This window comes from Falco rusticolus, chromosome 1, assembly GCF_015220075.1.
Source record: "Falco rusticolus isolate bFalRus1 chromosome 1, bFalRus1.pri, whole genome shotgun sequence".
Taxonomy (NCBI): domain Eukaryota; kingdom Metazoa; phylum Chordata; class Aves; order Falconiformes; family Falconidae; genus Falco; species Falco rusticolus.
In genome coordinates, this window is record NC_051187.1 from 82,767,791 (window position 1) to 82,794,247 (window position 26,457).

The 26,457-nt window shown below is 43.8% G+C and overlaps 1 protein-coding gene across 12 annotated transcripts in view; it reads right to left on the bottom strand.

Moving 5' to 3' along the window:
* The window catches only part of REEP1 (receptor accessory protein 1), a 70,804-nt gene extending 45,243 nt beyond the window's left edge, over positions 1-25,561 (bottom strand). For 2 of the 12 annotated variants that reach the window (XM_037387181.1, XM_037387206.1), the window contains exon 1: positions 25,356-25,558. In XM_037387181.1, coding sequence (XP_037243078.1) covers positions 25,356-25,387 — 32 coding nt within the window. In that variant the 5' untranslated portion in view covers positions 25,388-25,558. Of the gene's footprint in view, positions 1-1,693; positions 1,750-4,934; positions 5,099-25,355 lie in introns of those variants that run through there. The other 10 variants (XM_037387214.1, XM_037387222.1, XM_037387230.1 and 7 more) reach the window with 7 other exon arrangements.
* Between the last annotated feature and the right edge of the window lie 896 nt (positions 25,562-26,457).

Sequence of the window (26,457 nt, forward strand, 5' to 3'; positions counted from 1 at the left end):
CATTTATTACTGCTATGGTTTACCAGACTGAAAACTATTTTAAGGAATGTTGGATCCCAGCCTTGCCACTTCTGTGGCTTACTATGTGGCTTGGAGTCATTTAACCTCTGGGTACACCCTACAAATGGAAGACAAAAGTTGTTCAGGCATTTCTGTAAAGCATCTTAAGAGTTTTCAAGACAAATACCTGCACATAGGCATGTTCCAACAAGTCTCTTGAAGTTACTGTCTTCAATGAGCTTTGGATCAGGCTTGAGTACAATTGATTTAATTAAAACATACATGTCAATCCCCTCTCTCTTCCCTCAGTTCCTCTCCCTCACTGAAGACAATACTTCTCTCTTCCCCCTCATCCAAGCTTCCTTCAATATATAAATTATCGATTCCTGCCTTCCTTTATGCCCATGCTCAGACTACTGCCAAATCACTCCTTCTACACAATATACCCAAAACCAAGGCTGACTGATTGTCCCTCTGCTCAAGCCACTAAGTCATTCCTTGTCTAAGTCTCCTTACCAGCCCCTTCGCATGGTCTCTACCCCACCTAGACACAACACTGTTTAAACCTCTCTTCCCTGCCTCTGCCCCATCATCCCTCACCTCCCTTCCCTACCAAGCTGAAGTAACTTACTGCTTTCCATGTCTGAGCAATGTTGCTCCTAACTACTGTTGGTTTGGTCTTTTACCACATCCCACCTCAGTCCCTTCTCTACTTTAACAACTGTAGTGCCACCAGCTTCTGACTCTGCCATTCCTTGTATGTCTTCTCCCACACCCTGGAGCTCCTGTGCTTCTTGCTCACTCACTGTGTATCAGCCCATCGCCTGTAAAACAAGCTGTGCCCTGACAGTTATCCTGACAGCTGACAGTCTGAGAGCTAGCAGCCCAAGCCACACAAATTCCAGTCATGTCATTCCCCAGTTCCTCTTCATCTCTCTAATCTTCTTCTGCAACACTCCAGTTCTACCTGATGTTCTGTGAACCACACCACAGAACCTTCAGCTTTCCTCACACATGCCCAGAATCGCAGCACAGACCCTCAGGCTCCCTCGCACAACGGCCAGCTGACCTGGGAACCACATGCGCTATGACTGCTGTGGTACGCACATTGACTGCCTAGCTGGTGCCTGCCAGCTGGCAAACCAAAGTAGTGACCTTCCTATAGAGTTAACACTGCAGCTTTTACCTCCTGGCAGACACTGCTATGATACAATCTCCTATCCAGCAGCTAATTCTTATGAATACTGTAGAAAATTAATATTTGAGACTTCTCTGACCCATTTGTTTTGGCCACAATCACTTTGCGGATCCAAAAGTTGGCTGCAGTGGAAAAACAGACTGCTTAAGCCTTATTTCCTTTATGAAACTAGGCTACAGAGTCAACCCACTCTCCCCACCCATTTCCATCTTTCAAAGCTCCTCTGAATGAGCTATGTACCCTGGAAAGCCTTGGCTCTCTCACCCTCTGTGCAAAAGCAGAAGCAGACATCCTGATCAGCAAACCTCCCAGAGCTTCATGTAGTAGTTGCTATGTTTAAAAGCGACAGAGATGTGTTCCTACAGTCTGGGCTAAAACAAACACATACCCCCAGGGTACAGGGAAGGGCAAGGAAGTAGTGAGATTCATCAGTGAGTTTGGAAAAGCTCACTTGCAGCACTAAACAAATAGCCACAACAGTCTAACAATCCTTACATTGCTCCATGCTGGAGGTCTACATCAATTACAACCACCTTGAAAAAAGGACACAACAGCAGCTGTAAAGAAATCATTGAGAAGTCAACTAATTGTGCAACAGAAGCCAAAAATCTAAGTAAAAGGTTAGTCTGCCTAAAGAATAGGATAAGGATTAATGCTGAAAATCTTATAATCCTATTAGGCATAGCAGCAGCAGCAATCCCCAATCTGGACCTCTACATGCGCTTCCGGTCATCCTTTGTCAAAGGGACACAGTGGAGGCAGAGGAGGAAAGGAGAAGGGCAAAGAAAGCATGTGGAAACACACCGGGGAAGATCCTTAAGAGCGATTGTAAATGCTGCAATTGTTTCTTTTGCAGCAAAGGCAAATGACCGAAGGTATTTGCTCCTACTCCTGATATAGTGTAAGGGGATATTCAACTGATTCAAGAGGACAAAGTCAAAAAGGAGGGCAGAAACCCTCTTTATCACCAAGAATTAATCTGTGGAATTAACTGTATTTATTTATATAAATGATATAGGATTTTGGGTTTGGTTTTCATTATTCTAGTTTACCACTAAATGAGACAGGAAAGGATGAAACTTCCCATGTTGTGGGGTTTCCCGATTATCAGGGGAATAGTAATGCAACTGAACTGTTGGCTCCTCTTTAGCAATCTCTGTCACACTCGAGGGGAGCAGCCGCATTGTCACCAAACCTCCTTCTGTCTCCACTTACCAGTACAACCACAGCCACCCCTGGCTATTTTATCCTCTATTTCTTCTCCAGATCTGCTGGCACAGTGATCTAACCATCAGAGAGCACAGGCTAACCCAGATGTGACAATACTCTTAATAGTATCTAAGTTATAGCCTGGGGATCAGCATCAGAGCTGCCACCAGGACCTGGGAGGGCCCAAATGACATCTTGAGTTCTGATGATTTGGTAATGTGTTTTCCTTGTGAGGCGCCTGGTCCTAAAGCCATTTACCTGCTAAATTAACTCTCACATTCTGTACAGCAGCCACTGAAATAAATTGACAGATTCTCAGTAATTCTCAGGATTACTGGCCAGGACTCAGGTTACCTCCAGAAATGCCTGCAGATCCATGTTCTTGAGTATTTTTAACCACACAGGTATTTTCTGTAACCTACTGTTATGAATACACCATCACAGTGCTGTTCACAATCCAAGACATCCAAGTTTTGCTCATCTAGTTACCATGCCACCAGCGCTGTTTGGGCTGCCCAAACATTTAGAACACTTCACTACCGCAACACAAATAGAACAGCCCTTATTTTGCCCATAAATAACTAATGTTTCCATATCATCGACGCACAGCAGCCAAGATAGCAAACTTCTGCTCAAACACAGGAGTGGACACATTTAGGAATCACTGAAATATTTCCTCTTTCCTCAACGTGTTCACTGGCTAGTGTGTGCTTCTTATGCATGGAGCAGCAGCTGAGCTGTTACCACACCAGCATTCCTTGCTGAAACCACCAAGGGTGCCAATAGGTTTGCATTCCTTATCATCAGTCCTAATTAATGTTTTCACAGTGCCACAGATTAAAAATAAACGGCTGCCACAGATTAAAAATAAACGGCACTGTCTTTGTACCAAAGGTTCTCAGTTTAAATGCAACAGCTGGGGATGTGAAAATAAGCAGTGACCCTTTCTCTGACATTGTGCAATGTCAGCCCCTTGACAGGCCAAATGCCTGATATCCAAGAAGAGACTGGAGTGGAGGAAGCACCACAGCTGCAGAGGAGGCTCCAGGCTGATATTCCCTGGGAGATGGCTCCTGCAGATTCTTTGTGGTCATTTTGCAGCAGAATAGGTCCTGCGCAGTGGCTCCAGGTCAGTCAGGAACTTCCCCGTTCACCTTCAGGGTGATAGCTGTCACCATGCCCACCCTGGGCCCCAGGAGACACTGATACATGGCCATGCCAGCCTGACACTCCAATACACCTGGAGAATACCAAAGGCGCAAGGTGCCTCAGTGACAAAGACATCCACCCAAAGAAAGCACTGGGCCCTGACACCCCTGAGACAGATCAGGCTCATTTCAAACTCCATTTGCAACTCAAATCAAACATCCTCATGGGGACGGTTCAATGCTGCTGAGGACAACTGCACAGCTGCACCCCTGTCACTTGGCCAGTCATGCACCACCTCCACAGGTATTAACAAGGTGTAAAGCTCCACTTGAACAGTCACCCAGCACATGCTTCTGCTTTAGGAAACATTCCTCCCCACCTCCTCGGTGGGTGATCTGCTTAGCTCTTCTCAGCTGCTGAGAAGTTGCCCTCATGAGCACTTCTGAAGCACCCTGCACACCCACAGTGCCAAGGAAGAGAAGGCAGGCCCAGAAGAACTCAGTGTCTAACACAAAGACGTTTTGCCTTCCATCCAGATCCACCTCTAATTTCTCAGCCAGGCTACTACAGAAGCAAACTGCAAACTTCATCTTGGTTAATGTAGCGTAACAGCTGATGAAACCTAATAATTGCTCCTCTTGGTGTAACTGCAGGGTAGACACCCAACTGTCCTTCCAGCAGAAATAGCGAGAGCTAGGGCTGTCCTTGATGCTTCTAATTTAAGCAGTCTTGATCTTCCCAAAGCAGCACATACTCCTGTACAGTTGACACCACCTTTTATTTTCTCCTCCTCAGCCAGGGCATTCCTCACATGGGAGCTGGAAGATGGCCAGGCACAAACAGGTGAAGAGACATAGCAAGGGGCATGGGTGGGGGAAGAGGCCTTGGCCAGCCTGGAGCTATCACACAACTATTACATTTACTCACGTTGAGATCCTACATCCAGACTTATCTAAAGAAAGTAAATACGATTTCATTTTCCCTGCTTCTTGTTACAGGCAGAAGACAAAAGCACTAAAGTAACAATACTACTGATGGAGACACCCTGTAAAATACTGGGATTGTTAAGATAATGGACATGATGACTACTAAAACCTGATATTCCTACTAATACTACCAGCGGTCAAGGGTCTCGCAGGGTTGATATTTACACTGACACCCTTTAGTATCATATTTAAAGCCCAACCAAGATGAAGCAGTACTTCACCCTTCCCAGGGCTATTGTTCCAGGATGTCTTCAAACTCAGGTGGAGTTGCACCAGTTTACAGATAAGCTAACGCCTCAGTTTTCTTTACAGTCCTTCAGAACAGAAAAGGCCTGTGTAGCTGCTATAAAAATACCCCACGGCTTTCCAGCTATTTTAGGAAGCAAATTTACTGCAGGTAGATGGCTTACTAAGCTGGTGCGTTCTACTTGCAGTGCCTTCAGTGGAGCTGCCTGGCCCAGTGTTGGTGGGCTGCTGATGAGCAGGGAAGGGGAAATTGTCTGCCCCTGAAGCAATGTTCTAAAGGAATAGTCTGCATGGAGAGTGCGTAGGGCTGGTGTGGGGCCCCGAGCCATGGGTGAAAAGCTGCGGGTTGATAGGAAGGCTGCGCCTGGCACATGCACAAGGCTCCAAGCAGCTGCCTGCAAGAGATAGTGTTTCGTGGGCCTCATTGGAGGCAATTTCCCTGTCACTGCTCCTCCCCGCTCCCTGCTTCGGCTCGGCAGGATCGCAGGAGAAAGCAGTCCGCGGCACTGAGCTTTCTCCCAGTACTGGCACAGCCCACCACTTCATTCAGACCCTTTCGGGGGAAAAGAAATAATTCATCAAAGCGTGATACTGAGGCAAATAAAACCTATGCCTTTTAGAAAAGAAAACATTCTGTGCTATGTGACCGGGTCAGATCTTCACCCAACTTTACCGCTCCAAAAACGCAGGGCTTAGCATCTGTGTGCCCCTGATGTTTTCCCTTATCCAGCACTGACCGTATAGTTCCTGCTTTGAGAGCCCTGTCTTTTTCCAAGCCAAATAAATGGCAATTTGAAAAGTAAATGGTATGTTTTAGATAGGAAGGGCTGCTTTTCCTGACTCTGGAGAGGGGATGTTTATGTGGAAAAAGGCTTTTTTAGAAGCACTGACATTATAATCCAGAGATGACAGATGGTCTAAAAATCTGTATTGTGAGTTAGCCTACACATTTATGGTAGGCTCGTGATACAAAACGGAACAGAAAGAGATGTATAACCTAACCAAACTAATTTCTAGGCTAAAAAAGGTACAAAATATGGATTGCATATCAACAAAGAAACTCTGCATTATTTTCATCCAAAACCACAAAGATCATGCTGCAAGTATTGTTTTGGAGTTATTTTAATTGATGTTATGTGAATCAACTTCTAGGAAGCATAAAGACATACAGAAAGCCCAATATAGAGCATAATCCTACATCCTGTGTACCTGAAAACTCAGTTCAGGTTATGGAAGACCTTCACCATCACCCCTAACTGTCTGAGGACGTGGTGAGAAACACAAGAGCTCCTGCTTGTCTACTCCTCACTGAACAACAGCTTTAGACGTCTAGTGTAGTACTCATGAGACAGAAAACAAGAATAAAAAATTAAATGAAATTATAACTCATTCAAATAAATTGCAACAGGATGTCCTTACAGAAACATTACTTAGGCTTCCCAGGGACAGAATATTACTAGAAGTGCTTAACTAAGTGCCAGAAATATTTTAGCTCACTGATGTAATTGAAAAGCCAAATCCAAAGACCTCTTTGGCCCAAACATTCAGCTAAAGCCATGAAAAATGTTGACTTCCCATGGGTTACCAATGGTTTAATCCACTGAAACAAACCAAGCAGTCTCAAGGCTGCTCTGAGTAGCACCAGGTCTCAGAGATCTCCAGAATCCCTTGGGAGGAGGACAGAACCCCCAGTTAGATCTCTACACTAGCTAAAGAAGTAGTTTGGCATAGGAACAGGTATCAAGCACAATCATGGCCCGCGTGGTACAAATCAGCCTGAGGAGAAAATCTTACTACTGTCTGGACATTTCTATAAATATGTTAGTAAATTAACAACAAACAGCATAACTACTTCTGTCAGTAGCTGACCTCAACTTCTGTCTTTGAGGACCCTAGGAACATTAACTGGAAAAACTAGAAGACCAAACATTTGGAGGGACCGGCCACACTGAAAACACATGGGACCCAACTCAATTGCAAGCTCTGTGCTTCCAGAGCACAGAATTCCAGAGCTGGTGTCTAATTCTTAGTTACGTAAAAAAACCAAACAAAAAATAACCTCACCCACCTTTAAAGCATGTCTTCTCATTTTGCTAACATATTTCAAAGAAGCATTTCGAAGTGCAGCATAAACACTAGTGACTTGAATGTTAAAGCTGATTGCATATCCATTGAATTCTGATTATTCCTGTCTCATTTGTGTTTTACATCTATTTTAAATGGTAAGAACAGTGAGACCCAGTTGAAATTATACAGGAAGCTCATGTCAGAGGCATGGACAGTACCGAGTTTTTAACTCCAGTTTTAAAGCAAGAGTGTAGGAAAACTAAGGCAAGATGATTCTACAGGTAATTTCAGAATATTCAGGCCATCTTAACAGTTTCGTTAGTATGGGTATCAGAATGCCACATGCTATATATAACAGCTGTGACATTGCAGGGAGTTCACAGGCCATGCAAACCGCATTTCCATCATGGCCCACAGAAACATATCAGCATTTCTTCTGGGTACTACAACATTTTAGGGAGGGGCGGGACACCTGCTTTTTTTACGAGGACCTGCCTTTTTTCTTTTTTTGTCTTTTTTTTTTCTAAGTAAAGAAAGGAAAATGAGACACTGTCATACAGCTTGAAAAAAACAGACTTCTAGTCTTTTCTCACATGCACTTCACCAAGATTTCTAGTGTGAATTTAATAGAGTTCTTTCCTCCAGGGTCTTTTCTCATGTCATTCATGCTTTTTAATCCCTCCATTTTATACAGCTAATAACAGCTTCTTAATGAAATGCATCGTACAACTGAGATAAACAAGCAGAAAGGGATCTCCAGCTGGAGCTAAACTGATATAGACCAGCCTCCAGTCTAACCTAGACATAAAGGAGAGGAAATCTGAGGGAAACAAGCCTCTGTACTGAAGCCATGGACCACTAATGTATAATCAATCAGAGCTTCCGGCTACACCTCTGAATGCAGTTTCAACTACCAGTGAAATTATTTGTCTCTAATTAAAAGAAATTTGAAGAAACATGACCATTTAGTGCTTAATCTTAAAACACAGTGTTAGGATAAGTGACAAAAAACAGCAGGTAGGGGAGCCTAAATAATACCTTAACCCAGCACCTCTTAGGGCTGTCCCAGGCTGTCATCAGCCCCATGAGTGGCAGCCATCAAGATGAGCTAATAGGAGAGGCTTTCCAGACCATCGTACAGACTGGGGGTGGTTAGTACCTATAGGGGTAAGAAACTTATTATGGGATGCATGGGTGGATGGTGGACTAGGGCTCACACATGAAATGAAAAGCACACCAACATGACAGTAGTGGCACCCTGTGTAGTCTTGTTTCACATCTTGCTCTTTCATATCTTAGTCTACAATGGTCAGGAAGTGAAATACCTACTGAATCTGCTGAAGTTCTCGTGAAGAACACAGGGGTCAGAAATGCTTTGGCTTCTGTGCTACCAAGGAGCTTCGTCAATAGCACTTATTGGAGAGTAAGAGAATTTTTTCTAGTGTTGACTCTGGAGGAACCAGACTCACCCAGCACCTAAAGAGCAGCACAGGTCCCTTGCAAGATGTAAATCATCAGGCCATTTTCTCCTGTATCAACAAATAGCAACTTAGATATTTAAAAAGCCCATCAACACTAAACCAAACCATTGGAAACACCTTTCTTGCCTGCACTCTCCCATCTAAGAAAAAGAGCAAAACCCATGCGGTGGATATCATGTAGTGTGCAACTGAAAACCATTCAAGTCAAAGAATGGCAAACGTAATATAAGAAATAGAAATGTGTCCTTTAGACTAGAATCACAGAGTAATTTAGGTAGGAAGAGATCTCTACAAGTCTTTAATCCAAAACACGACCAGCTTCGAGTTTACATCAGGTTGCTCCAGGCCCTGTCCAGTCAGATGTTCAGTATCTCCATCCCTGGACCCCTGTTCCAGTGTTTGCTTAACCTCGCTTTGAAGAATTTTTTCTTTATAACCAAACAGAATTTTCTTTGCTGTTACTTCTTTCCATTGTCTCTCACCTTTTCACCGTGCACCTCCACAAAAAGCCTGGTTCTATCTTCTCTGTAACAACCTGTCACATTTTTGAAGACAGCAATAAGACCTTCTCCTCAACATCTTTTGTTTGGGCTGAGCAAACTCAGCCCACTTACCTCTCCTGGTGCACCATGTGCTCCAGTTCCTTTCCTCTGGACTCACCACACTCTGCTGGTGCCCTCCTTACTCTACGGAGATTCAAATGAAACGCACTACTCCAGCCAGACACTCTCACACTTGCTACATAGAGAGGAACAACCATTTTCCTCTATCTGCTGACTAACCCTCTTACTAAACCAGTCCTGTATTAATATCTGGAAGAGAACAGCACTGCACCTTTCCTATCACCAGAGGTGCAGAAGAGCCAGGCACCCGCTCCCTGAATGATGCGGAGACTTTTCCTTGCTGCTTGGAGAACCTTCTTGCTCAGCCACACCACACCCTTCCCTTTGCAAGTGGTGCTGTCTGTCCCCAAGGAGCTAAGCTGGGTTCGTGGTATGACAATAATAGATGTCATGCTACAGCAGGATTCTGAAAATGCTGGGTTTAGCCTACTCCAAATGAGCTGTTGCAGTAGTACAAACCCTATTTAGCTACCTGTAAAACAAAACTTGACTGCCAAGGGACGTATGTGAAGAATAGTACCACGCTATCTTAGCTCTGGGACTTAACATGGACAGGGCTGCTGTTAGCAAACAGCTTTAGCAAAGTGGGTTAGGGAGATAAAATTAATATTATTCATAATAATAATAAAACACTTATTGCTTAGTTTCTCTGGCTCAGCCATTTTTGGTAAGCTACAAGGAGAACAGCTAGATTCCCCTTATCTCTACTGCCACATATTCACAGTCTAAGGCTTCATGTCATTAACTGCACAGTGTCACTGTAAAATATAATGGCTTTATGGTAATGCTGTTGCATGATCTATTCTTACATGAAGCCACCAGTAGGGAGGTCATTATCATTACTTCTGTGCCAAACACCATAGCCCGTGGTATATATCTGAAGGTAAAATGACACATCCTTTCTTTTGCTGGAGCTGGGAACCTCGTGGAGAAAGTAAATTACCATACACATGGCTAACAGTCATGCTGTGATCATTTTTAAAAGGATCATAGGCTGCAAAGTCCAGCAAAGCCTTGATTAAACTAAAAATTATTTAAAGGGCTTCCTTAAATGACAATCTCCACCACAGTCCTCAAATTCATCCTTTAGAAGTTGTATTTGCAGGTTAAATGAAGAAAGATTAAATCATAAAATCATAGAATTGGTTAGGCTGGAAAAGACTTTTAAGATCACTGAGTCAACCCATTAACCCAGCACTGCCAAGCCCACCACTAAACCATGTCCCTGAGCACCACATCTACACATCTTTTAAATATCTCCAGGGATGGCAACTCAACCACTTCTCTGAGCAGCCTGTTCCAATGCTTGACAATCTAAAAAGAACTATATTCAGCACTTTCAAAGGGTTCACCTATGTTAGTAACAGAACAAATACATACCCCAGGATTCCAGAAGCTTTAATTTCTCCAACCTACTAATTCTAAGAGGCTTTCCAGGACTATAACTGAGTGCATAGCAGGACTTTAGGCAAAGTAATATCAGCACCTCTGTAAGTCTTACCATCCTCAATTAGTTCTCTCCAAGCCTTTGGGAAACAGTTAAGTTCTTGTATCCCCATTTAACAGATTGGTTTCTCATAGGCCCAGCTGAGTATTCCCCTGGTTGGGCATCCATCACCCAGTGCTGACATGCAAAAGCTGCATCTGTTGTGCCTTTAACTTGCCGGGGTTGGGCAGGATATTGCCAGTGTTTCTGGCTTGGAGCATACCAGCATACAGTGTGGGTGTACTAATACACTCTTAGGAGGAGATGCAGTTACGTAGCCTCTAAAATTCATGCCATTCCCTCAGTAACACTTGCTTGTTGCCCAGAACCACAGCCCAAGTTAAAAATTTCTGATTTGCAATTCACTTTGCTGGTGCATGTGACAGATATAACTCATGCAGTCAGCATACAGGGTTCTAAAATATCTTGGGTTTGCTCAACAAAGAGTATATATGCACAAATGTATACACCAAGAAAGAAATACTGGAATTTAGACACATTTCCTCAGCACTCTGGGATGTTTCTTAAAATGCAAGGCTTCTCTTCTGAACTTTGGAATGTCTGCATCTGTTTAACTTTCCTACATCACAATTCATCCCACAACTGAACACACAGTTGTGTAAAAAAAGACAATTTTTCCCTGCTCTTCCCAAATAATTTTATCTCATTAAGTATCTCCAGGTTTTGTATTTTTTGACCAACATCTGATGTATTTTTTAATTTCTGATGCTGTCCTATCTTACCATAGCTCCTCCCTAAAGCTTAACAGGTTAAATGTCTTCCTGGTACAACAAGGACTCTAGATTTGAGTCTCTGTAGTGTTTCAGGAAGTGCACTTTGGGTCTTTAACTAAAGATAAGACAGAGGAAGGGGTTTCTTTTAGCTTCCACCAATTTACATAGCGCTATTACTATTAATCTGCATCACACTTTTGAACAACCAGCTATGACCTAAAGTGCAGGAAAGACTTAATAGCAAGGACAGGTATCTACTGAAGCAGCTCACGGTATAGCACTTCATACGGAGAGCTTCACAACACAAATTGGAAACGATAGATTTTTAACAGAGAGATTCCTAGGGTAAAAAACTTTAGAGAAGCCTGAGACAACAGGCAGTTTTCAGAGATTATGAATACCTACAGGTTCCATTGACCATGCTGGAAATTAAATGGTTGCCGTCACAGGTGACAAAAGGTCACAGCCCTGGTAGAGCCAATGTGAGATCTGGGAACAGAAGTTGCAATTTCCAGGCTACGCTTCTGTACTAGCCTTCCTCACCTTCATCATTACACTTAGATGATCTTACTGTGCGAGCACAGCTTAGTATCGCAGTACTGCCAATTCTCACTTTTGTTCATTTAATCTCATCAGGTGATTTCTCGGAAGTGATTGTAGAAACATCTCAATTCAAAATAAATTCTCAGAATTAACGGTTTCCCAGAAAAGAGCACACAGGTTCAGAGTACACATCAAAGGATCTGATGCACATATAAATAAATATATATATGCACATATTATAAAAGTTGGGATTTTAAATCCAGCCTTACAACTTAGTAAAGAGGTGAACGGGTTTGACTCAGGGTTTTTTAATGCCTCCAGACAACAGTATTGCTACCCAGATACTCAATCTTTGTGCTGACAGAAGATGTTATGTTCCCATTTGCATTCAATTTTGGTGTCTTCCAGACTTCTCATATCTTTCTGAATTTCAGGCTTTGGCTGAGAGCATTAGAGAGTAAAAGGATAAGCCATGCCACTCTCTTCTATTCTGTATTTGCCCAAACACAAATGTGTTCAGATCAAAGCCTATGACACAGGCATAGCTCCATTCTTACACCGTAAGGAATACCTCTTTGTTTCAGGCTTGGATAAAAAGCCAGTGCCTTGTACAATTCAGAGTGGTAAAGGCTTTGCCTCTTCTCTTTCTTTTGGCTTACTGACTTCACCTCTTTTCCCTTCTCACCTCTCTTACACATATATACCTTGCAGCTGGCATCTACTCAAAATATAAAAAGAAATACAAACTGAGGCTTAGGGGAGCCAGATGGAGACTTCACAGAAATAACTTTAGAAGAAAGCAAAAGGAAAGACAGCCAATGCTTCCAAGTCCGTTAGAGATTTCTAAGTAAGCAGCTTGAGAAGGCAGCTTGTACTTTTTGTGGGAACGCCCACACTGCCTGCTATCTTATGTATGCTTTTCCATCACTTCTTATTCATTGTAATACTGCTGGTTGAAATGCCACAGTCCAGTGTTTGTTCTCCTTCTCAGGCAAGAAGATTCACACAGAAGGATGACGGTGTGGTAAGTGCCACTCTCCAGAAACAAAGCATTGCTATTTTGAAATGAAATGGTTGTTTCAAACAAAACATGCAGCTGTAATAAAATGTGCCTCGAGAACTGGATCTTCACAGACTGGGCCCATTTATGAACTGACTGCCCAGAGTGAGGTTTCTTGGTTTCAAGAATATACCTAAAACACAATAGTTTTTGAATAGGGATCTGATTTGTTACACCCAAGTATCTGCAAACTTCAGCAGAATATTAATTGAAAAAGAACACTGCGCTGTTCCAGTGGCTGTATAGCATATCTGAGTACAAAAACCTGAGGACACACACTACAGCAAAGAGGGGAAAAATATCTAATCTGTAAGTAAATCTGGGGAGGGGGGCAGGGCGGAGAAGACAGATATTTTACAGAGTGAATTTACATGAGATTAACTAGGAATCATACAGAAACTACAAGGAAAGCAGACTGGTTTGGTTTCAAGTACCATGCAAAATCTGGCATAGTATTTTTGTAATTAAAATGCATGTCCTGCCCCATGGACATCTGGCAAGATCTTTCACTCTGGCTGTACACAGTCTCTTAACCAGCTCTGCTCTTTCTGTAGTGATCTAGGAATACTCTGTAGAAATATGCATAGGGTCTGTATCATCAGCCATGTGCCACACCCCCTTGGGCTCTGGAAATGGCTGTCAGTGAGCCCCTGGGATTCCCAATTCTGGAAAGTCTGCAAAGCAACACTGATTTAAGATAGTCAGGATCAGGGATGCAACCAAAGAGCTAATGGCAGCAGGCCATGGTTAGCTAGCATGCTGCAATGTGCTGCACCAGATCTGTAACAGATCTTCACGTAAGGGTACAGGGATGAAGCATGAGAGATGACAGAGTTTCTCCCTGTCTGACACTGTTAAAGTAGCTTTTAAAATATATGTGCTTGGGTGGTCTGCTGTAAGGCATTAGGATTCTTTAGACTGAATCTGAAGAGAAATCTTCAGCTTTCAGTGGGTATTAACAATAGTGAAGCTCAACAGAGTGCTCCAGATCTGATGTCAGAGATATCTTGATAAAGGGCTTTGGGGTGGCCCATTTGATTGGTTTTGGTTGTTGAAGTGCAGGCAAAGCCATATTCCAAATCTAGTGATGAAATTCCCAACACTATAATGAAAGAAAGAATAAAATAACTGTCCTGACAGAATCATATCTTTGGGAGCCCTCTGTCCTCAATTTGTCACCATTCAAAGGGCAGTTTAACATGAGGCTTGTAAGGAACCAAAGTCCTCTGTTATCTCGAACTGGCCAGTTCCTGTCCCATAATATTCAATTTTCTAGGATCTAGCTGGCACGCTCTACAAAGCCCTCACCGTTCTGAGCCACAAACACAACTTCAGTTTCGATTCTGACCTGGGTAGATTTATCCATTCACTGACTTGAGCAGAGCTGCACCAGTTAACACAGCTTGAAGCTCTGGTATTGCCTTAGGGATGAGAAATGACTGAGGTTTGCATTCAGTCAGCATTTTCCAGCTATTTATTCTGCCTGCAGAACATCCACCCTTGACCCTTCAGGTTTACCATAAGCCAGGACTAGGAATTTTTGTGGCCGTTCTTGTTAAAATTTGGTGATGCACCACTTAGCCTACTTCCACTGACAAACAAAGAAGCTGCAATTATTCCAGATATGAACAATTTTACCCCACTCATATACTGTGGCTTTTTTGTTAGAAGGTTACATCATGAACTTTTCTATTAAATTCCATCTTTTCTGTTTGGATGACCACTTTTCATTTCACAAGGATTCTGTAACTCTGCCCATGTCTCTGTAAGGCTTTTTTAAGTGTCTAAAATGATGATCACTTATTTGATTGCTAGATTAGAGAAAAAGTGCTGGTGCAATTCCTGTTAGATCAGGGGTCCTCAAACTTTTTAACCAGGGGGCCGGCGCGCGGATGCAGTGGCAGGCAGTCATCTGCGGCTGCTTGGTTTCCCCCCCCAACCCCTGGCGGGGGGGTGTGTAAATACCCCGTATCCGGCCCGTGGGCCGTAGTTTGAGGACCCCTGTGTTAGATCTAAGGATCTCCAAAACTTCTAAGTGGATGTGTGATTACTCAATTATCTTCAAGTGTTCAGGTGCTAGACCACCATTACAAATTCCTGACTAACAATCAGCTGTAACAGAACACACCATATACAAAAATCTCAAAATGCTATCCAAATAGATGAAACAAGCTTTATCTAATGCTGTGAGATGGGAGACTAATATCACAAACACAGGTCTAGGCAACACAGAGATTCTAGTAGGCCTGTTCAAAATTACCACAGTAGTCTATGTTACAGATTCAAGACAGTTACAGCTATATATATACACAGATACGGATGTATTTGTGAGAGAGAGAGCCTATGTTCTGAAAAAGGATCATTAGATCACCATTTTCCCCCTAAATCATTAGAGTCAGCAGGGGATTGGTTTGACTGATTGCATTCTGACAGCTATGAAAAAAGGCTAGTACAATATAACAAGCATGAGAAAATTCCTACAACATTTATGCAGGTAACTATTCCATTTTCTGTGTTAAGGTATCTCTTTTAAGTAACAGCTTCCTTTCTGCTTTAGATCCTACAGGGAAGACCCCTTCTGTATATAGGACAGCAGTACGTTGCCATGGAAATTATTATGATCTACTTAAATTCAACAAACCCAGCCTTATGGGGTGTATTCCTTGGAGTATCTCAATTTAATTATTAATGTTCTTTCTAAATAGCAACATCCTTCTGTTTTGACCGAAATCCTTATGAGCAGAGTGAAAACAATAAACCTGGAAAATGGAATCTTTTGTTCAGCTGCAAAACAGGTGCAATTAACCAGGGAAGATGCAAACTGCTTCCAAGCTGCTCTGCCAACGTGCTTCAGCTGAGACCTACATGGATCATCTGGAAGGGAGAAAGTCTCATTCAGCGCCTGAGTCCATTATGTCCCTGACCTCTCCCTCTGCTGTGACTTCCAGAAAAAATACTGACTAGGATAGTGGGGATTTTTGCAGAGGGACATGCTCAGTGAAATCTAAACACTGACCATCAATTAATTTCCATATAGCCACCAGTTTTGCTCTCATTCTCCAGCCGTGCAACCGCATTGAAACCACTCAATGTTTTCCCCTGAAATATATCACTAAACCCAAAGCCTTTTAGCCTCAGGGCAGCTCCAGCATCCATCTTTCTCTTTCAAGTGTCACCATGAATTCTGCAGGTAGATTTTAGGAGCCAGATGGTGTTATTCAGGCTGATCTAACACTTCGGATAGTTTCTTGTGGGTCACATAATATAGGTGGCTCATAGGTACAAGTTTAGACATGCACAGACACATGTCCTCCCAAGTGCCCAGCAGAAGAGGCAGCAGGACAGGCAGAACCCTTCCATGAGCTGGATGAGGCTCAAGAGCCTTGAACTGCTCATCCACAAAAGGGCCCAAGACAGAGCACAGCCCAGAGCAGCCCTGAAGCAACTGCCTGAGGCAGAATGGCAACCTTATCACTATGGCTGTTTAATGGGACCTGCAGCCCAGGTAAGCTGCTCTCCCCACATGCCCACAGCAAGTGTTAGAGCATTTGTGCTGAAGACATTGAGACAAAGGTAGCCATGAAATGTGATGACAGGAGAAGGTCGTCTTCCTGTGATTGCTCTGCTTTTAATCTTGACCAGGTGTTTCCCATCTGTCTCCCCAGAAGTGCAGTTCTCATGAAATGCCATCTAAGATTCTTGGTTTCACTCCTCCATGAGTGCTTCTCAGCAACTGATAATCAGGAGAGCTTTGCCACAGAAGAGGCCAATCTACACAAAACATCCTGAAGCACCCCTGAACTTTTGACCGCTGACTTGGAAATTTCAGCTCAAAATGCATATTTAATTTGCCCCTCCAATTCAACTGGAGAGAGTGTGTCTCATGCCCACATCAGGATCTATCACATGTAAAGCAGAACTGACAGTTTAGATGGACAGAATTTACCACTAAGCCTATGTTATAGGTACCAAATTAAGAATAAATAACTTGCCCTCTTCCCGCAGGGAGTTTGCCATATTGCTGAATCCAGACTCTTGGTGTTCTCATACAAAATGTGCAGTGCAGGCCCTTTCCTCCCTTGTAAAAGGCTGGTTATTGGTCATAAGCCTCCCTCCAAAACATGAGGGAAGAAATGTCTGTCAGTTTTTGGCTTTCCTCTAAAAACACTTATTTAAAGGCTGGAAACAAGAAATAGAATAAATGAGCTCAACTGAGCTGAATGAAAGGAAGCAATAGTATGAACTCAACAGAACAGAAATGCTTCTTGAGCAGGAGCTTCAACTGTTTGTTGATACTGATAGCATTGAATTGCTCAGTAGACTCAAAAGCAGGCTACGCACGTTGCCCTGGCATCCCTGGGACCCGTCCAAAAAGACACAAAATTCCAGACATGAGGGGCATTCTTCCTAGCTCCTCACAAATAGGTTCTTCAATACTGGTTTTGTTGTCCTGTAAAATTTGCCATTTTGGAAAGCAAAAGACTGCTGTTGGCTCTGTGAGAGAGAAGGGGGAAAGATGGACTGCAGCTTTACTGACCAGTTGATTGATTCCTGCTTTGGAATTGGTTGGTCGGTTATTTATTAGCAATTAATGCATTAGCAGTAAGGGACACGGCAAGCAAGCAGGCAGCATGTGAAGAAGCAAACCTTTACTAAAGTACGACACCAAGCCAATGTTCCCAGCTGTCCTGCTGTTGCTCCCAAAAGTCAATCTCCAACTTGATACCTAATCCTCTGCCTCCATATAAATGTGTGTCCCTTCTGAAACATAATTCTTGCTCGTCATTTGTACTTACTGTACAACCAGCTTCTCTCCTTCTTCTGTACCATCCTTGCCCGTCTTATGGCTATGTGGCAGCTTTACCAGCCTGCAGGTCACTGCTTTACCACCCACATCAAATTAAAACCCCTTGTCCTCCTCTTCTAGATCCTGCAAAATGTGTCTACAAGAAACAAAAAGCAGAGCACCCTACTAAGGAGATATGCCTACTCTGAGGTTCGTATCAAAAGATGAAGTGATTCTGTGTACAAAGCTTGGGAAAGTACCACCCGTGCTTCTAGTTCTGGCATGCTGCTCCAGGTCTGGAGTGCCTTCCTGAGGCCTGCCTGCAGAATGAGCAGGCATGTCCCATTATCTCATTCCTTCTCTTCAGAAGCAGACAAGTCATGGAAAGGTAAAACACAGTTTTCATTTTGTCACTTCTTCTAGTTCATTCTCACCACTCTGCTCACCATCTGTTTTGCCTATATTTCATCAGTTTAAATTAAGAGCTCCTCAGAGCACGAATCTTGTCTTACTACATGCATGGGAAATACCAAAACAGAACATGAATGCTGTACCAGTAATAGTGCCACAAAGAAATTACCAAGGAGCACAGCATCAATCCATAAATGATTCACCTAGAAGGCAGAGTTGCATTTATTCATACAGTATTTACTTTTATATTACTACCGAACTTAAGGGAACCAGCCAACTAGAGACTAAACCCCATTGTCTAGAGTGCTGTAAAATCAAAAATACTAAATAAGACTTTCTGCCCCAAAAAAGTTTACAATCCAAATAGCATACAAGTGATAACAAAAGCACGTGACACCTTCCTCTGCAAAAAGCAGCATATGATTAAGATGAACAACACGGATGATTTAAATGATTTTTTGCCATACATGCTTTGCTTGCAAAGAGCCCAATTACAGGGATCATCCTTCTATAAAGCCATTTCATCTCACAAGACCTAGGTGAAATCTGCTGAGTGGCCCTGAGCAAGTCAAGTGGACAACTCAACAAAATGAAATCTAGACTCAGCTCCTAGCTGCCTAATGAGGACATAGAAAAAATTTTGCTATATAAAGGTTCTATGGCAGTCCAAACCAGACAACATTCCTGCAGTGCTCACCTACCTTTATGATTAACCTGAAAGTTTCCAAGATACCACCTCTGTCTGCTGAAAGCATGGAAGCAGAAAGGCAAACACAGTGCTCAGTACTTAGAAGTAACTGCTCAAGAAGTGGGCGACATGATTATATGCCCTCCTTTGTCCTCTTTCTACCAAGCATTTCCTCTTGACCAAACAGCTTTCCATGCTACACGCTATCTTTATGGAAGCTCCTCAGAGATGTCGGTCTCCTCTATTAACTGCAATAAGAGCATGGAAGAGTGTTTCTCAACTTTTCCTCATCACTGGACTACCTGCCCCTTTGAAAGAAACATACAACTCATTTTATATCCCATTGTCGTTGAAGGATAGCTGGCAAATAATGAGTCACATGGAATTGGTAAAATGCTGAAACATTAAACTTCTACAAAATTGTAATTCGGTAGAATTACAAAGCTTGTAACTAAAAAAATGTAGTAAAAAATTGTATCACCTGATTAAATCGGTTCATATATAACTGATAACTGCCTGTATGAGGGTTACTGTTTTAGACCTGAAACATTTCTATGGACTGCCTGATTTGTGGACTACCAGCCATCTGTGGACCACAAGTTGAGTACCTTGGATCTAAATCTACCAGCTGGGACTAAGTAACCAACATTAGGTAGTGTAATGCCTGACTTTTTAGCCTGAATTAGGCAGTCTGGCTATTACATTCTGCTGTCTGTGACACTGACAACAGCACTGAGGATCTGAAAGGGAATGGGTCATTATTCATAATATTTAAGCCTTTGGTTGTTTGACTGCTTCAGGTAGTACCTATTTAAGTCTGTAGGTTTTTTCTACCCCTCTCATACCCATCACAAGTCCATCACATTGCCTAATTCCCTTGATTAGATCCCTATCGTTAATTTATTCATCAAGGAGCCTGAAGGAAATATACTACCAGTTACTACAGGTTTCCCATGGAATACTGGACATGCCACTTGATCTCCCTGTGCCTCAGTACTTACCAGTACAATGGCAGTAAAAATCAGTCCAGTGACACAATACTAAATTAATGCTTCAATATAGTGAAATGAAGAGGGTCCCACAAAGGCAAAAATACTGTATTAAGGCAGCTTCAAAGGCCAAGCCCCTTAGATATAACTCATAATTTCTTTGTAAGTTTGGTAAAACATCCTTAATTACCAAACCAGGACTAGTAACATCTGTAACGTGCATGCAAGAAAACCTTCCCCACCAGGGCTAAGAGCATTTCCAACACATCTGTGCTTGTGCAGGAAAATCTGGGTCACGGTTGACAAAGCAGTAGGCAGCATTATCCCCTGCAGCATGATCAGCACAGTCACATCTCATGTGAAGGGCAAAGCAAATGTCGCACCTGCGCTGGATGCTCCTCTGTCAGTTACTGTCACCAACAGGTTCTGCCCCCTCAGCAGAGCTGTAAAAGCTGCAGTAGAGATGCACATGGTGGAAACTGAGCTGAGCTGGGAGCTGCAAAGACCCCCTTGCTTGTCAGGCAAAGGGGAGCAGCAGTGCAAGACTGCATGATCATTTTCAGAGGGATTGCACCACCTTATTATAACATTTCTTAGCAAACTCTGCAGGTGGTTTGCCCTTCCCACTTCCCAGCCTCAGAGCATGTAAAAAAAAGTCTACTGCAAACTCATCCCATAGCCTTAGCTGAGAGCTCAAGGCACACTAGGCCCATCACTGTGTTTTCAGGAAATTTTGCATCACTGGTGTTGAGGCCTGAACAAAGCAATAAATACCATAATCCTTCACATCACCCTCTCAGCACTAAATAAAAAACATAGACTGTGAAGAAGGACCTTCACATATGTGGAATATATCAACTGAAACACTAATGCTGATATATCAATAACCAAAAGCACAGAGCTGTGCTATGCCTTCATGAGAACAACCCTCACCCAACTGAGGAGATCCTGTCTGCCTGCCTCTGGTGAAAAGGATACAAGTTAACGCTTTCTATCATCATATAGTATCTATTATATGGCTTAAGGTTTTTTTCATTCATAAATCTCTTCAGGCTTCCACAAAAAACAGGAGGAAGAAGGATTTTGTAAGTTTCTCTAAAATGGAAATTCTTTACTGATGTAAGCAGTGTCTTTTGATTAAATTGACATCTGACTCAGTAGCACTATGGATTTACACCAGCTGAGGATGGGGGTGGTTAATCTCACGTACCCTTGCTAAAACGGCATCACAGTAACCAAGAAAGAAAAAACTGACAAACTGTGACAGGGAAGGAAATTTTACTCATCAGTTTGAAGAATTCTTTGATTCCTCTTCAGTTTTGTTCAGACCTACCTACTTCCAGTGACAGCTTGAAGAAAGGATGCCTCTGATAAATCCCCAAATCCCTGTTTACTTCCACACAGGGCCAGGAATTCCCAGTGAACACATCTGAGGCTGCCACCCTATTTCACATCAAACCGTAAGAGATCAGACAAGCCATTGCTGATATTTTGATTAAAAAAAACCAAATACTGGCAAAAAAGCATGATTAGGCTGCAGTTTTTCACCATGAAGAACATATCTAACCATTTGCAATGTACTTCTAAGCTTCTCACAGCAGGAATTCAAATGCCTAAGTCACACAGTAACTTCTCAACTATCGATGACCTGTCTGATCCAGCCTCTTTCCTACTGACAACTTCTTCTGCCACGTGTTCCATACTGAAAGGCTTTCAACAGGCAGTATGATGTGCCTAACTTCCAGAGTCAGAGGAAAAACTTGTATTTCTGTTCTGCGTGATCCCAAGCACAAAAAGCAAATTCCACGTTTCTGGGAAAAGAATAGGATTTCCATGCAAATACAATAGGCCTCATTTAGAAATATCACTTTTAACTTCAAAATACTTTTAGACAACAGGCAAAAGGTATAGCAGATCAGTAACCACCTAGGACTGCCAGTGGTGTGCATTGTAGCTGAACTGGACTGCAATAATGAAGACTGATCCTGATCCCAAGTCTTTCTGCCAGAGTGGTCTTTACCACCTGAAGCAAAAAGAACCTCCTTTGAAGTGAATAGTAATAAGCTGTAGATGGTAGGACATGCCACTGATCCCTTCTGGTCTGTCTCAAGCAAGATAAATTCAGCACAGTTCATTACACTTCACAGATGAGGAAACTGAGATACAGGTGTTCCAGGATGTCCTTTGAGATGTACTCAGAGATGATGAATAAAAAAGGATTGTAATTAACGCAAACATAACGGTGCTATCCCATTCCAGTCACTGCAAGAGACAAAGTAACAAATAACTCCAAGATGCAACAATTGCTATTACAGCAATCACAGACATCCCCTGGTGGAAAAGTCACCTGTAATCTACTGCCAGAAAAAGAACATCCTGATTTTGTTTCATTGAGCTTTGTGAAAAAACTACCTGGACAACAGGAGGATGAGAATTGAGCTTTTAACGGAAACAGATATCCAGGCACACCCCTGTCTTTTTGCTTTGCATTTGTACAGTACCTAGTGCAGATCCTGACATAATAAAGTCTTAGACTTTAATGCACAGCTATGGCAGTATAAGATGCTGCTCTTAAGTTTTTGTCCTCTCTTTTCTGGGTGTTACCTACACATAGCTCTGCAGGCAGAACAGAACAAGCAAGCCAGCACTCCAAAACAGCACTAACACAAAGTCCAAAGACTACACTGAAATGATGTAAGAGCAGGTTTGCAATAAGCTGCCTGGCTTCCCACTGAAGTGGGTGAGGAATGCTCACAGACCCTTCTTCTTCAGCAACATTTTGGAAATCGAAACATCCAGGACAGAGATAGTAACAAGCAAATCGGAGACAGTGGAAGCAACAGAGCACCCAAGAGCCAAAGCGAAGGTTTGCTTTTTGTTTTAAAGCCCTTTCTGTTAGCTGAGTCATATCAGACATAACCCCCACAGAGATCAGCTGAAGTCATAAGAGCACAAAGCAATACTCACAGTGTGTCTAAAACACACCACACCACTTTCCTCATAATCCTTATGAGTAAGATTTGATGGGAAAAAAACCTAAATAGGCATGAACAGGGGAGGGAAAAGCCCAGCCAGGTGACCATTCTACTTAGAGCACAGCTATCTGTACTGATGGATCAACTAGTGATTCGTAATGAGATGAAGAAACCAGATTAGACAGGTTAAATCTTTGCCATGATCCTAATCTGAAGACCACTGTACACCATAGAGTCAGTGATCCACCCAACAGTTAACCTGAATAGGCGCAGGTCTGTGCGATGCTGCACATATCTTGCCCTTCTGGCCAACACTGTACTGCACATTTCCCTTGGATGCAGTGCCAACTCAGCTGGTTAACTGCAACAAAGAAGCCTGTAGGAAGCTCACCAGTCACCAGTCTGCCTGTACCTGTTTGTCTTCCTCTAAAAGTGTGGCCACAAGTTCTTTCATGAACGTCCTTTTCATTTGACAGTAGAAATGATGAATAGGATTGCCTTTTCTTCTTTTTCTTCTTCTTCTTTTTTTTTAATAAAATAAAAAGCGAAAATACTATAAGGCTCAAAAAACCAAAATGTAAGGTAATCTTTTCACAGACGGACCTGCATGGTGGGTGTGCTGCACCCAGACTGGAGGGCTGTTCCAGTTTCATTAGTAACACTCGGCAGTTCAGGGTTTCCAGCATCTGATGGGATGTAAGATTATTTATACTCTCCTCTTCTTCTTTATGATGTTAGCTCTGGTAAATGGTATTTTAAGCAGTAGTCTACAGAGTTTGAGTTTCTTGCTGGGATCCTAACAAACCAGCACTTCCTGGTGCAAAGCATTCTTAAAAGATAGATGTATACTAAGTAGCAGTGCAAAGAAAGTGGTGATCAAGCTTAGCTTGCCCTAGTTTTCCTTGCAAAATTATTTTAAAATTATTACTATGATTACTAAATTATTAATATTTACACTGCATATTCAAATTGTTATTTGATGTTGAAATTCTAGTATAATAAATAATTGGTACCATAATCTACACAGCTGATTTCATACTGTGACGTGCTATTCAGATAAATAAAGCTGAAGAGAACAGGAAGGTTTATATGTTCAGCTAATTAGCTGACTGTAGATGTCAACTGCTCCATATCGTACCCCTATCAGATTTTCACCCAGTCTATATGTCTTAGATAAAATCACCCATGTCTATGTGTGTGTGCTGAGGTAAGTAAGTTAAACTACCACCTCTCCATAGACATTCTTTGTTCTTGAGGGTTAGCTGGGTTACACGATGACAGGTTTTTTCAAAGTGGAAATTAGTAGAGAAGAAAAGCAGCCTTGGACAATATATGTTACGTCACATTAACTGTGCAGATATTTCTGACAGCATACTGTACAAATTAAATCATTTACATATTTAACACGCTTTACCAGAATGAAGTGCAAACCCAATAACAGCTAGCAACAACTGCAGCTGAATCCACATGATATACCTCAAAAGGCTAAATTCAACTTTGGAATCCCCCAAAATTTTCATATCTGACAGCCGCCCAATGTCTTAGTGATACAGAGAGAGAGCTAAGATCAAGGCGAGTTTCCCTTCTGATGTTTCATCTCATACGGCAAAAGAGGAGACCTTGAAAATGCCTTTCTGGAACTATGCTGATGGTGCAACATCATGGCACGTTTCTTGCAGACAAAGAAAGTGACAGGCCCTTGCAGACCCTTTACAATAACTTAAAAAGCACAACAGATGTTCTCCTGAGTCTGCAGCTGTATGCATCAGACAGAGAAAACTGGCAAATGATTCATCTGATTTAGTGTACTACCCCTGACCAGCCACATTTCCAGAAGGGAGACAAATCAGCCATCCTTGCTGCCCCACCTTAAGCCTAAACTCCCTCCCCAGGAATTTTCCTAGTGGTATCAAAAATGACCTTTTCTCACTGAATCTCTTATCAAGTGGGGCAGATGAATATATACCTCGAGGTTGCTCCATTTTACCCTGTTGCCGGGAAGAATTTCCAGGGAATTTCTACATGTATTCCCACCTACAGCATTTCGAGCCATGGAAAAGCTGTAGGACAAGTGCAAAGATCCACATGCTTCTCCTCCCAGGCTGACAGGTTAAAGGGAAATCGAGAACATCTTTTGAGAGGGTGGGCGGCAAGTGACAAAGAGGAAAGAAATATTTGATATTTCTTAAAAAAAAAAAAAAAAAAAAAAAGAGAGAGAGAGAAGAAAGCCGGGGGAGCGGCTGGGAGACCCCGCCGCTGCCTCTCCCACGCCCCCTCGCGAGTCCCGGCCGGCCGCGCCGAGCCCCGCTAACAAAGCCCCTCTGCCCAAATCCACGTCCATTTTCCCACCCGCTGAGGCTCGATTCCCCCTCCTGACCCCCAGGACCCTTCATCGCCGAGCACCGGGAGATGCCAGTCGCCCTCCTCCTCCCCTGCCACCTTGCGCTGTACAGCACGGCAGCGTTTTGCCCTCCATCCCCTGGTAATTTTCCCACGCTGGAAAATACCGTTTGACACACCTTATCTTCTCCCTCACCCACCAAGCAGCCGAGCTGCCCATCCCTACCAACAACCCGCTAAATTTAGCCGACTCGCCGCCACCGCGTCTCCATAGCGGGGGCGAGCGGCAGAGGCGGCACGGCCCCCGCACACCCCCCGACATGCAGCCACACGCGTGCCCACGGCCGGGCGCGGGCGTGCAGGTGCCGGCCGGCAGCTACTCACACCACTAGCCTGGAGATGATCCATGAGACCATGGCGCTAGGTGCCGCAGGGCTGGCTCTCCCGGCAGGGAGGGCTCGCCCCGTCTCCTCGCCCGCCGCCGGCCGCCGCCCGAGTGAGCGGGGCGGGCGGCTCGGCCATCCGGCCCCGCAGCCTCAGCGCAGCCTCACTGGCGGCGCCGCCGGCAGCCAACGCGCGGCGGGCCCGGCCGCCCACATTGGGCAGGGCCCGCGGCCGCCCCCCGCGGTGCTCGGCGCTGCGGGAGGAGGAGGGGGAGGGGGAGGAGCCCCCGACGCTTCCCCTCTCCCACCGGCCTCCCCAGCCGGAGACCCCCGGCCGTACGGGGGGTCTTCGGGGACGCAGGGGGCGGTGGCCGCGCCAGCCGGGCTGGGTCCCTTCCCCGCGCTGCGGCAGCGGGCACACGCGTGTCGCTCCTGGACCACCGCGGCCCAGCAGGACACAAAGCAAAGCTTAGCTTGACTGTTCGTACCAACCTAAGGACAAAGTACAGCATGGTGTTGATGGGCTTCTTGAATATATAGGAAGAGACAGAGTCCCCCCCGTGCCCCAAAGTTTCCAGGCACAACCAAGAAGGGTACTGGCCACACGATCCAGGTGGATTCCCATCACGATGCATGATGACAGCCAGTAATCTGTCCTCCACGTTAGTTTTCATTAGGGGCTCTCACAGCCGTGAAGCCCAAGTTCCACAAGGAACATTTGCCCACACAGAAAACAACAGATGTTGGCTTGACCTGCAGGTTGCTCTTCCCCAAGTTTCCTTCGGATTCTTCTTTTCTTTCGCTACATTGGCACGTGCTGGACGTGATTAGAACACTAGTAATCATCTTCTACTGCTTTGCTTTTTTTCTTCTACCAGAAGCATACATGCCCATGGGAATTCATGATGTGTTTTAGTCTTCAGCAATCCTTAGATCTCAAGCTTGCCACCAGGAGACCAGCCCCAAGCTTCACTTAGAGGGTGCTCCATGGAGCAGCTGGCCTGGTTTCAGGCACCAGGGCCAGGGTTCCAGCCACCCTGGCTGCACTGCAGGATCCCTGCCTCCATGCCCAACACATTGTTCTTCTCTAGGACTGTGCATCT